This window comes from Rhododendron vialii, chromosome 2a (genome assembly GCF_030253575.1).
Source record: "Rhododendron vialii isolate Sample 1 chromosome 2a, ASM3025357v1".
NCBI classification, from domain to species: domain Eukaryota; kingdom Viridiplantae; phylum Streptophyta; class Magnoliopsida; order Ericales; family Ericaceae; genus Rhododendron; species Rhododendron vialii.
The window spans coordinates 44,495,202-44,508,731 of NC_080558.1; the positions used below are offsets into that span (position 1 = coordinate 44,495,202).

A 13,530-nucleotide genomic window follows, 5' to 3' on the forward strand; every position below is an offset into this window, starting at 1 on the left:
CAATCTAAACCGTTCATTTTGTAAGGTACGTAGGCTAGTATATCCATGAAAAAAATCAATTTGATTAGATATCGATAAGTATATCGAAACTTGTATTTTGGTTTACAGAATGGATGGTTATAGATTTTGAAGTTAAATTGTCCATGACTGTCCATTTTCTAAACCAAAATTCGATTTTTAATGTATCTTTTGATGTCCGATCAACCTCATTTTTTGCATGCATATATTATTCTGTCGGTCCTATAAGATGAACGGTTCAGATTATAACAAAAAAATGCATGATGGGACCCGTATCGGCACAGGTGGAAAGAATTTTATCACTAAAACCTCCACTAGTACTCCCCTCCCCTTTCTCTCCCTGTCTCCATCCTATGGAGACCCTTTTTTTTAAAATCCTTTTTGCTGAATGTAGATTTGTATTGCATTTCTAAAGCTTCTATCTTGTTTTTTTTATATTTTTTATAACCCCATGTTCAAAAGCCAATTTGCGCATGCCTCAATTAATTTCACAGCTCTAAAGTTAATAATCAGGGCAAACTCTTCTGAAGGTTCCAAGGTTTGGAATGTTTGGCCTCCATTGAATTCGGGGCTCTGAAGTTATTTATTTATTTATTTTTATCAAACTGAAGTTAATTCACTTACTAGTTTTCTTATATCCTCTCAGCCTTTCAGTGCCGAGCGGGAATCATGTGGTGCCCGTTAGTGCATCCGAGCCGTTCATTTCGTTTTTGAACGGCTCAGATTTGGAGAGAGAAAGTATTGGGATGAGAGGAGAGAGAGAATTTCAATTCGAGCCGTTCAAAAGTGTATCGGATGGTTCGGTTGAGACCGAATGGGTGCCACGTGATGAGATATATCCACTCGGCACTGGAAAATCTCTCCTCAGCCAGACCTCGTGGGTTAAGCCTCTCTCTTGTTACTTTAGCTTGTTGGGTTGTTTACCAAATTTTATGAAAGTGTCCCCCTTTAGGATAGACAAAAGCGTATCAAAGTGGCCCCCACCCTTTGTAGTCTTTGTATCTTTGCAACTATTGGAACTTTCGTAATGAGTTCTCTGGGCTCTTGTAAAGCAGTCTTTATAAAACGCAATTTGGCTGAAAATTTGTACTATAAGCAGCATAATCTTCCATATAGTTGCAATAAAAATGAGTTATGCCATTTAATTTCAAATGAATTATCAAGTCAATTGTCCAAGTAATTATCGAATCTCTCTCTCTCTCTCTCTCTCTCTCTCTCTCTCTCTCTCTCTCTCTCTCTCTCTCTCTCTCTCTCTATATATATATATATATATATATATTCATACTATAGACAATAAGCAATATAAACCAAACAAGTAATGGGCCGTCCCTTTTGTCTACTGGATTAGCTTTTGGTGAATATAGTACAAGTTCTAATGAGCCGTCTATAGTAGAGTGGGAAAGACCGAACATAAATAGTTCGGATGAATAATATACTACTATCTCAATGTTCGGTCGACAAACGGAGCGTATGTGACAAAATAAAATTCTCTATACCGAAATTCTCTATACCTCTGTACTAGGGCATGTTCGGCCATAGGATCACTTGAAAATTCTGGAACATAGGAGTAAAAGACATAGTAAAAAAAAACCAACGACCCAAAATATCTCGATTTCACGGTACACCAATTTCGCGGCACAGGGAAATCTCAGGTTGTAACTGGTAAAGTGACATGCCAACGTGGCGACGTTTGGTCTCTATCTTTTTTTTTGGCAAGCGGAAAATCAGTTTGGTCCCTATCTAATCCCCTTGATTTGAGACATTTGACCCCCTCGAACGGCGCCGTACTGGCATTCGGTATCGTCACCTCTGCAACATTTGACCTTCTCCGGTTCTACCCCACCCCAACCAACCGAAAAATTGTTAATAAACCCATTTACTCTTTCCAATGCACTCTTCTATTTTTGTTTTTTTTTTCATTTCTTTTCTCCTCAAAAAACAAGCCTCTTCTGGGTTCTCTCTCTCTTCATCAATCCTCTTAAGCCTCATGGATTTGCGAAGTTTCAGCTTGATATTTCCAGTGATTCTACTCATTTTCAACAACCCTTGTTTGGTCTTATCCGGTGACATCGTTCAAGTCGACAATTCAGCTCCCAAGCAACCCGGCTGTTCCAACGACTTCGTTTTGGTACATCTGAATAATGCTGCCTTTTGATCTCCAACCCACTTCTTTTTTCCTCTGATTCTTGAAATGGGTCTTCACTTTTTCAATTGTTATGTCTATGATCGTTGCGTAGGTTTGTAATGAAGAAAGCAAAGATGTCAACTTTAGTTGCTCCTTCTGAAATGGGGGCTTGTTAACTTAACTTTAGTTGTTGCTTTACTAAAGTTTTATTTAGTTATATATTTTAGCTCCTTTTGATCTCCAACCCAGTTCTTTTTTCTTTGATTCTTCAACTGGGTCTGCATGTTTTTCATCAGTGGTTTTGCCTATGATTGTTGCATCAATTTATATGAAGGAAGCAAAGATGTCATTTATTTAGTTATTTTAGCTCCTATTGATCTTTGATTCTTCAACTGGGTCTTTGTTTTTCTCTTCAATGGTTGTGCCTATGATTTGTTGCATCAATTTATCTGAAGGAAGCAAAGATGTCATTTTTATGGAATTTGGGGGCTTGTTAGCTTAAGTAGTTGCTATGCTAAAGTTTTATTTAGTTATTTAACTCCTTTTGATCTCCCAATCCATTTCTTTCTTCTTTGATTCCTCTTCTGGGTCTTCATTTTTTCCACCAATTGTTGTGCCTATGATCATTGCATCGATTTATATGAAGAAATCAGTAATGTCATTGTAGAAAACTTGAGCTTCTATGATGGTATATTTTTATGGAATTGGGGACTTGTTAACTGGAGTATTTTCTTTCTTTCCTGGAGCTGTATTTTGGTTCCTTTGCTAAGTTATATTAATTTTAGAACCTTTTGACCTCCAACCCAGGTCTTTTCTCTTTGATTCTTCAACTGGGTTTTCAATTTTTTTCATTAATTGTTGTGCCCATGATCATTGCATGACTTATATAACAAAACAGTGATGTCATTTTAGGAAACTTAAGGTAGCTTTTATAATGTCCATTTCTCTGGATGTGGGGGCAAGTATTCTTTTTTTTCCTTGAGCTGGATTTATTAGGTTGTTTTGCTAAAGTCTGATTTATTTTAGCTCCTTTTGATTCTCCAACCCAGTTATTTTCTCTTTGATTCTTCAACTGAGTCTTCGTTAGTTTCTTTAAGTGTTGTGTATATGCATCGATGTATATCAAGAAGCAATACTGTCATTTAAAGAGAATTTATGATGTCTGTTCTTTTCTTTCCTTGCGCTGGATTTATTAGGTTGCTTGAAGTTATATCTGTTTTATCTTCAGTTTTTTTTTTTTTTTAATTATGGAGCTTAAATTTAGTTCTTTTACGTCTAATACTTCTTAAGTTCTATTTTTTGGATGGAAGTGAGTTACATGTATTTTTTCTGCAATTTGATTTTGATTTTATATTTTTCCTACATGTTGTGATTAATGTCCATCAACTTCCATGGCCAAAAGTAGGGATGATGGTATTTTTACCCCCGTCACATATGTACTGTAATTGTGTTCCATTTCTTTCACTGTGTTGCTTCTTTAGTTTAATGATAAATATGTCCAAGTTTCTTTAATACTATACAGCCTAAATTCTAGCTGATAAATCCGTGTAGTTCCACCAACTCGAGAATTCAACTAAGTTGGATTGCCTTATTGTTTCGTGCTCCATTGTCTTTGTGATACAATTTACTCATCAATCTGTCATAGCTTTTGTCAGGTAAAAGTTCAAACTTGGGTTGATGGCACAGAGGCCAGTGAATTTGTCGGTGTCGGTGCTAGATTTGGCACTTCAATTGTATCCAAGGAGAAAAATGCTAACCAAACTCGCGTTACTCTTTCAGATCCTCGTGATGGTTGTAGTCCACTGGATGAAAAGGTTTTCTTTCCACCCTGCATTTGTATTTTATACACTTCAGTACATTAACTAGAGACTTTTAGTTTTAAGTCAATACCAACTATTTCATGGCCTTCGAATTTTTTAGCTTGCTGGAGATGTCCTGGTGGTGGAACGAGGTAACTGCAAATTCACAACCAAGGCAAGTAATGCGCAAGCTGCTGGTGCTTCAGCTATCCTCATTGTGAATAACCGGAGAGGTAATTAGAAATCTTGTAGTGTCTTTTGGTTTTCTGTTTGTGTCGATTACTTACAGTAGTTCCGAGAAGTTCAGCAGTGAACACCACTCTTCACCGTGAAACTTGTTTGGGAATTAAGGTCCATTTATAGAGTTCATTGTTGCGACCTTTCTTGAAGATCACCCTTACAGGGATTCCAGACGGCTGTTTTCCAGCTTAGGAGATGTAGACCTTGTAGGTGTTATAGGTATCTTGCTGAGGTGACTTGCATTTTGCATGAAAGTCTTTCCCTTAATTAGGCCAGCAAAAGGCTTAAAGTTGTCTTAGAGTCTACACAGTACGCACAGATACACCATAATATTGCACAGCCATGCGTGTTTGCACAAATTCCTCTTGGGGTAGTGAATGGTGGCACATATATGTGATGGCATTATCTAGTGGCACAAATTCCTCTCTTGATAGTGAATGGTGACTGATATGAACTGTGTGATATAACAATTTGTTTGCGTTAGATATCAGAGGGTGTGGATGTTAAACCACTTCCTAGTTCCCGGGAGCTCCAGAAGCAGCTGTTGAACAACTTGTTATTGAAGTTGCAGGAGAGCTTCCCCGGAATTTATCATTGATAATTTTCATTGCCAGTGGGTTTATAAGTCAGCTAATACAGATTCTGCATCAACTGGGACATGGGTGCAATTAGATGGCTTTAGGAAGCTTGTTGGGAAGTCCAGGAGTATAAGTTTGACAGCTAGATGAGTTAATATCTGGAGTATCAATAGGTTGATTAGCATAATAAACAACGAGATGAACTGCTGCTTTTGCTGTGGGGATGGATTCAAAAGTGTCCCATACATGCAGTTCTTAAAATGTACTCCAAAGTTCAAATAGGAAAACACTGAAGAAACTAGGATGATTTTGCTTTTTAGGTCACTGAACCTTTGACTTTGCATGCTTGATGAGATTTCACGTAAAATTTTGACAATGAAGACAGTGATGGAAAGGATGGACTGCTGTTTCCTTTTATAGCTGGGAAGTTTTGGCACCACTTCTGATGGACTGCTGATTTGTAATGTTTTTCGTATACAACCCTGAAATAGCAGGAACCATAGAAATTAATCGCATGACTATTGTTGAGGTTCTTCCTTACTTTTTCATTATGTCAAACTTTTTTCTTTTGCATGCAGAGCTTTACAAGATGGTTTGTGAACCTAATGACACTGATTTGGATATAAACATACCTGCTATCATGCTCCCACAAGATGCGGGTACAACCTTGGAGCGGATGCTGAATAAGAGTTCAGCAGGTAAATTGTCCCTATCTTTAGGATGACACAAGATGAAAGATCTTCCCAAAGATGAATTACACAATTGGAAAACCTTTTTGTGGCTTCAATAAGTACCTTTCTTATTTCTCTCCTGTGTGACGAAATGGATTTGACTGAGTATGTTATGAAATGTAACCATTTAGTACTCAATTCCGGAATCTCCCTGTCAAATGGCCTATTCCCCCCCGGGCGGAATAGGACGGTCAATCCCTTCCCTTGGAACGGTACTTGAGAGTTTCCCATGATTGAATTAATCCATTTATTACGTTATTCCACTGTTTGATTTGTGATGCAGCCTCAAAGAGAAGTATCAAAAATGGAGGAAATGAAACATATTTTTATTAAAGACAGTAAACATGTGTTGGGTTGCATGAATCCAATGTTGTGGTAGGAGATAGGGAAAAGTAAAATTGTTTAGGGACAGCCAATTAAATGTTTACTAAGTGACCAATATCTTCCATCAGAAACAACCAATAAGTGTTTACTTAGTGAAGAATATCTTCCATAGAACAAAGAGTTGCCTCTAATGCAACCAGGTCTCTGAAAACTCCATAAAGTACAAGTAGTGAAGAGAGGGAAGATTATGTTTGTCTACTTGACGATGTTGCCACGGCCTTCTGAGTGAAACATCCAGCTGAAAGGTAATCAGTCATTCAGTTGTATCACCTTTTATGCTGTCTTTTACTGTTTCTATAGTTGCTTTGGCTCTCATGAGTGCTTCTGTATCATGTAAAAGATTTAAAAAAGCCCCTTTAATTTACCAAATTGAGCTATGACTTCTCTGAATTTTTTTTCCTTCCATAAGATATCTCTCCCATTAGCACACATCTTTAAAGTGGTTTTCTAAAGGTTTCACACTTCTCTACAGTGTCTGTGCAGCTATACTCTCCAAAACGACCAATGGTGGACATAGCCGAAGCTTTCTTATGGCTTATGGCAGTTGGTACCATTCTGTGTGCATCTTATTGGTCTGCATGGAGTGCAAGAGAAGCAGCTATTGAACAGGACAAGCTATTAAAAGTCTGTATATTTCCTTTTCTACAAGTTTTTCTTTTCTTTTCCGTCTCTGCTACCATCTTTGTTTGTTAACTGTATACAAATCTATTTCAATCTTGTAGGACGCTTCCGATGAATCTACCACTACCAGAGAGTTCGGTACAGGTGGTGCGGTGGACATTAGTGCAACATCAGCAGTCTTGTTTGTTGTTATTGCTTCATGCTTCCTGATTGTAATTTACAAATTCATGTCCTCCTGGTTGGCTGAACTTTTGGTGGTTCTTTTCGCCATTGGTGGTGCAGAGGTCCCTTTCCGTTCCTTATAATATTGAATGTGTGTATGAGAGCTCACTAACAGAAACAAATGTATCCACTTGTGTATAGATTTGTTGGCATAAGTTGCCTTCACCTATTACCTTACTTATCTTTTTCCAAAACCTAATACTTACAGTTACAGACATTGAAATGTGAACACACTGGATGTTGGCTAGTTTCCCTTTCTTACTTTCTCCTTTATTTTGTATTATATTCTGATTCTTAGTTTCTTGTTCCTGCAGGGCTTGCAAACCTGTTTGGTTGCCTTGCTATCAAGGTATAATACTCTTCTCTTCTTAAAATTTGCCTCTTCATCACTCTGCAAAAGTCTGCATCCCTTGATACAAGCTTGTTGTGCAACAAATGATGATAACTTTTTTCTGTCACTATGCGCTTGATCTATTACCCTATGCTTATTCTTCAATTTGAAAATTATTGCAAAAGCATCTGTGTGTGCTTGTACGGAAAAACAATATTGCAGTTAAGATGTAGTACGTATGTATGAAGCTGCAACACTTGTGGTACTTAGTTAAATGTTGACAGAACATTAAACCCCCAATAACGAGAAGAGGATAAACTGTAACATGTTTATAGTGGATCTAGTATCGGATCTACAACAGGAGTCATGCAATAAGGTAAGGAGTAAGGACAGTGTGGTGGCGAAAGAACCAAAGCTTTTGCTCTTTTTTGATCTTCTATCTCAACAAGCCTTCCAGATGTAGAATAGAAGAGTTTGTTTAATTCTCCGGACTCCCGCTCAGTATTAAATGTGTTTTAAGCCTCAACTCTATTAGTGAACTTATTTTCATATGGGAATTTGAGCCACACTGTCGGCACTTTCGCTGTCTAGAAAAATAATGAGGGTAGAGTCTCCATAGACCTTGATGTCCCTTATTCCCAGATCTAAGGCTGCTTGCTATAAGACATTGGCATGTTTCACGCAGCTAAAAATTGAGGATTACAATGTCAATGATTATCTGAACGTGGGATCTATAAATTTTTGGAAATTTCTTTTTTGGTGGATGTTGTAGTGGATTGATTGGGGCCTTCTATATAGTTCTGATTTTTTAGATGTTCTTTTTGGAATTTGGGACTGAGTGGACAATATTTTTTCCAGGTGGTGCAAACATGCTGCAGAAACATTCATTAAAGTACCTTTCTTGGGAGCTGTATCCTATCTTACATTGGCTGTTTCTCCATTCTGCATTACATTTGCTGTTGTTTGGGCAGTTTACCGAAATCTCTACTTTGCCTGGATAGGTCAAGACATACTTGTAAGGATAAATGTCTTTTGTGTTTTGATTTTCGAACTTGTCTTGCATAAAATTTGCAGTATTTTGAGTGCAAATGTGAAAAAAATTCCTCTTGGCATAGTTGGACCCTGAAATTTCCCCCTGCACTGTCAAATATATTTTTTCCTTTGATATTGGTTTTTTGTTTTCTGAGTTCTTGCAGCATCAAATATTGACACTTCTCTTTTATATCTTCTTTGATCAGGGCATTACGCTGATACTTACCGTTCTTCAGATTGTGCGCATACCTAATCTGAAGGTAATGTTTCCAAGTCATTTGGATGAATTGGTGGTAATCTTTCAAAGCTGACAAGTGTTTCTATAAAAGCAGTTGTAAAAAGTTACAGTTTTGCCACGATGACATGTATTTGCACTTGGAACCTATGTGAATGTGAGCCCAAATTTATATCCTTCTTGGTTAAGAGTTTTTAGGCAGTGCCTTGAGTTCTTTCCTCTTTGAATGGCATCGTGAATGATTCTTTGTGGAAGTGTCTTGTTAAAATGTGCGCCAAGTTTTTATATGAAAAGCCTCAAGGAGTGACGAGTGTGGTTCTTGTTAATTGTAAGTTTTCATGTTAACATAGTTGAGGTACTGAGTTTAAATGTCCATCTCCTTGTGTAATTGTGGAAGTAATTTTGTTTTGGATAAATATTGAGTAAGCAAAGATCCATTAAACAAGAGAAAGAACTGTCCCTGACGAAAAGAAAACATGCAGTTCATGTTTGCAGTCCTGCTTTTTTGTGAAGATGTTATGATGCCCAATAAAATTATTGGTTTTCTTGCATTTGTCTCTTCTAATGCTTGCTGCTTATAGAAAGAAGGCTTGTAACAGACCAATCTGCTTGTAAACCACTCAAGTTTTTGTGACCTAGTTTAATGTAGGTTGTTGACTGTCCAGTAACCTACCAAAAAGTTTATTCACAAACAGTGGGCTCGGCTTTATTGGGCTGTGAATGGATTGCTGCACAGCTAGCTAAAATTTCCTGGACTCCGAAGAAAAGAAACATGAGAAGCACCATTATGTGAGCCTCAGAAGAATGACTTGGAGTTGGTGAGTTTATGGGCCTGCCTAAGTACCCCCATGTATGATAAGCAAAATAACCACTCTCTCCTTTTTGTTTGTTTGCTGATTGTTTGAGTATTTCTTCCCTGTAATAGGTGCTCATGAGAGTTCCTTTCCAGTTCTTTGGGCTTACAATCTGTTTAAGATAGGAGTTATTGGCCTAAGGACATTCTTGGCTCGGTTATTAGCCTAAGGAGTTAGCGGCTTGGTTAATATACAGGCTCAATTATTTGTCGAGAAAAAACTCAACTTTTAGGCCTAAAGCTGGTTAAACTCACTTTTCTTGATTACGTGGAACCCTGCAATTATTTTGGATGAGCAAGTTTGGAAATGAAAAGCATCGCTGGTTGCCAGTGTATTCTTGTTGGCATGATTCAGTGTGATTTTGTGAATCAGGTGGGTACTGTTCTTCTCAGTTGTGCCTTCTTGTACGACATATTTTGGGTGTTTGCCTCGAAGTATTTGTTCCATGAAAGTGTGATGATTGTGGTAAGTAATCCTGTTCATGTATTATTATTATTATTATTATTATTATTTATTTTTATTTTTATTTTTTATTTTTTATTTTTTTATTTTTATTTTTTTTGGGGGGGGGGAGGGGTGGGGGTGTAGTCCTTTTCATGTTGCCGCCATGCTAGAGCATGATTAATTTGATTCAGAATAATTGCACTTTGGAATGCTATGAGTAATTTCAAGAGTAATGCACTTATAGGTGGCTCGCGGTGATAAAAGTGGAGAGGATGGTATCCCGATGCTACTGAAGTTTCCACGGATGTTTGATCCATGGGGCGGTTACAGCATCATAGGCTTTGGTGACATCCTTTTACCAGGATTGCTAATAGCATTTTCAATCAGGTATGACTTCATCTCTCTACAGAAGAGACTTTATTCCGTTTCATGGTATTAGTATTCATAAAATTGTGGGAAAAAGATCTATGTTCGTTTCTGGTCCTTGCTAATTTTGACAATTCTACAAGTGATGTTTATTTGCTTACTATTTCACTGGTTCCTCTCTCTCTCTCTCTCTGCACTTGTTTGGCTGGGCATATTACCTAAAATTTTGGATTTGGAATAGTTTCCAATCTAGGGCAGATGTTCCTTGCAAAAAAAAATGCAAGAAACATGCTTTTCTGACAGAGGACCACCCATGGAAAGATTTTTTAACTGCCGGTCTGTTTGTTAGCAGTGAAGGAAGCGTGGTAAATTGATTTGGGTCTCTAGGCGCCTCTCTGATGCCATTTGACTTTGATTTGGGGGCATGGTTTTACAACAAAACGTCCTTGTAGCTCCTCGGTTCTTGGAGGTTTAGGGGGGCGACTGTTTTAGTGGTATTCTGAGAGCAGCCACTTTGTGCATATATTGCCAAAGGTTAGGTTTGTCTCCAATCATCCCCCGCCCATACCCCAATGATTGGGGACTAGATGGGTTATGTTATGTTGTTCTGTTTGTTAGCAGTCCAAATTTTAGAGGGGATAAGGGTAAGAGGGGAGATATGGTATAAGGTGGTATTATTATAAAGGAGAAATAAGTTATATGAGATTTGTTTGGTAAGGGGATATAGAATTTTTTTTTTTTTGTGTCAAAAAAGACAATTTCATTGATCAAAAAGATCTAAAAATTGCCCAGAGGCTACAAAATCCTAACATCCAGAGCTTGTCGTTGGTTACACAGACCTCAACCACCAGGTTATCCAAGGACGAATCCACATGGCGTTGGGTGGGCACTCACCTTTGCACATGAAAATAAGCTCCACACAGGGATAATAAGCGAACGGTAATGAAGACGGCAGCAGAAATTTGACCAGCCTCAACATCTTCCAGTCGCGAATTTTCATAAATTATAGCGGCATTTTTGTTATTACAACCCAGATATAGAGGGTCCAAATTTTTGGACATGGGTTGGGGTATCCAAATCTTATCTCCCTTGGAGGGGATATACTTATCCGGGGCTAAAAAGTGAAACAAACATCGAATTTCAAGCATCCAGGTTTCTATACCTGGGCATCTCCCATATACGGCCTCCCTTTGACTCCTGCCAAACAGGCTATAAGTGTCACTAAAGAAGGGGGATCTGGAAGCATGTCAAAACTGGAACATTTGGACCATAAACTGCAACAACTTGGTTCATTCTTTTTTCTCGGAAATGCAAATCCAAAAATATCATTTCCTGCCCTGTTAATAGTCGATTAACTGTAGCTTTGAGAAGTTTTTAAACAAGTGGAGAAACAATTGCTCATACTTTTCCAGCTAGTGACTCTGGATATCTTGGTATACTTTGTGTGTCCCATTTTGTAACAGTTTAAGCTTTTGGAACGGTTGGTTGATCAACGACGACTACTTAATTAATCCAAATGATTTGGGTCATACTTGCAGGTATGATTGGCTGGCAAAAAGGAATCTTCGATCAGGATACTTTTTGTGGGCAATGCTTGCTTATGGATTAGGTAAGAAACAGTGCAGAAATCATGTTGATCTTTTCTACAAGGGTATTTGACAAAGTAATTTTCTGTGATGAGGTAAAAAGAGCATTACAGTATCTACTCACTGTGCTATGCCCCCCCTGCATAGCACCATCCATGCCCAAGTCCTTGTGTTTCCTCAATTCATAATCCAATATTGCAATTTTTAGTTTACTTTTGGTTGCAAATCGCGATATGCCTGGTGTAATTGATCTGAAATATGTTGTAGGTCTTCTTATTACCTATGTAGCACTAAACCTGATGGATGGTCACGGTCAGCCGGCTTTGCTATATATCGTTCCATTCACACTCGGTAATCTTCATCCCAATAAGCAAGGATAGACAAAATTTCTATGCCAAAAGTGGCTTTATATCTCACCCGTTCGGGGATTTTCACACATTTTGATGCAGGGACTTTGGTAACTCTGGGGAGGAAGAGAGGGGATCTGAAGGTTCTGTGGACGAGAGGCGAACCAGAAAGGGTTTGCACTCATCATATCCAACTCGAACACACCGAAGAACCTAGCCATGAGAAATGAGACTGTATTGTGTTTGCACCGGTATCCGACTCCGACACACTGAAGAATCTAGCCAACAGAAATGAGACTAATTGCTGTATTTCTACTGTGTTTTGTGTAGTGTTGTTCAATGTAACATCGATGGTCTGGACTTCTAGTAAAGAACAAGCCTAACGTGGATTTTACATGTGATTTGTTCAATGAATTCGTCCCTGACAAAATTCTAATCATGTATCCACTTTCGCCGTCTTCTGTTTTGTGGGCCCGTGTGAATCGAACGGTTCCGGACGCAGTTGTGTACTCCAAAAGATGTGCTTGTAGCTTTGGAAAAAAGAGACGAAACCTATGTGCTGGTTTGGAAAATACGTAGTCTCGAAGAGGAAAAGTGTGATTTTAGTTCATTCAAGTACTACAAAAAGAAACTCCTTCGGGGCCTGTTCTTTAATTGGGTCTCCTACAAGTGAACAATGGGATTAGTTATTTTTTAGGATTAGTTAAGGTACGCATAAGCTAATTCAGATATACACCAGAGTTATCACAACAAAAAAAAAGGAGTACTACATAAACAATGTGTGAAAAATTAAGGCCGAGATCAGGCCTTGTTCATTTTAGAGTCTCAAAACTCCTGGGCTCAGTCTTCGATAATTTTTCTCTATCTTTCTCTACTTATTACAAGAAACGCGCTCTATTATTATTTTTTATAATAAAAAAACAAGGTCTTGGGCATAATTTTGTATCCTCTAAAGTAGAAGAGAATATACCTCTGCAACCAAACAGGCCAAATAGGCGAGCTTCAATTCCATAATCCTGCAGCCAAACATGCTGAAACCAATCTATATTAGACTAGTACTATTAAGTACCATATAGCACCAGCATCTAAGCTGTTTTGGGTCTCTGGGTCTCTTAAATTAAACTTAAAAATGGGAATCATATGTCATGATTCAGCCATCAAATACTCCGTAATATTCAACCGTGGAAAAAAATTAAAGCCCAGGTCCTAATATTCATTGTTCCGAACAAAAGATGATCCTAATCCCTTGACCTAAAAGTGATTGACAGGTTAGTTATGCGTTCAAAATTTCGAAAAGCTCTAAGGTGCTATCAATTTTTTTAGAATCAGTACAAATTATGGATGGATAAGTGTGGATGAATAGCTTGTACTTATTTTGACTAGTACTTGATAAAGGGCGAATAATTGTGGGTGGATAAAAGTGGATCACGTGACAAATTACTTGATTGTCGTCGTTAAATTATTGCATTGAGAATATAAAAAAATATATGGGTAATTCGATCATTATTCCTACTCGAATTGGCTAATCCTCGGGTGGGGTGGTGTTCAGTCCCGAGCCCCTTCTCTTCTCCCTCTTCCTTCTCCAGGATGAGGAGCGCTGTAATGCACCCTATGCCG

The 13,530-nt window shown here is 38.1% G+C and overlaps 1 protein-coding gene across 1 annotated transcript; it reads left to right on the forward strand.

Moving 5' to 3' along the window:
• The first annotated feature begins 1,744 nt into the window (after positions 1–1,744).
• Positions 1,745–12,371, forward strand: LOC131316494 (signal peptide peptidase-like 2). The gene is made up of 14 exons (XM_058345885.1): positions 1,745–2,146; positions 3,799–3,957; positions 4,064–4,175; positions 5,339–5,458; positions 6,348–6,499; positions 6,598–6,780; positions 7,033–7,067; positions 7,908–8,064; positions 8,288–8,341; positions 9,543–9,635; positions 9,859–10,001; positions 11,519–11,589; positions 11,834–11,917; positions 12,016–12,371. Exons 1-14 carry the CDS (start codon positions 1,907–1,909, stop codon positions 12,141–12,143), a joined length of 1,731 nt encoding a protein of 576 aa, XP_058201868.1. The 5' UTR covers positions 1,745–1,906; the 3' UTR covers positions 12,144–12,371.
• The last annotated feature ends 1,159 nt before the right edge of the window (positions 12,372–13,530 follow it).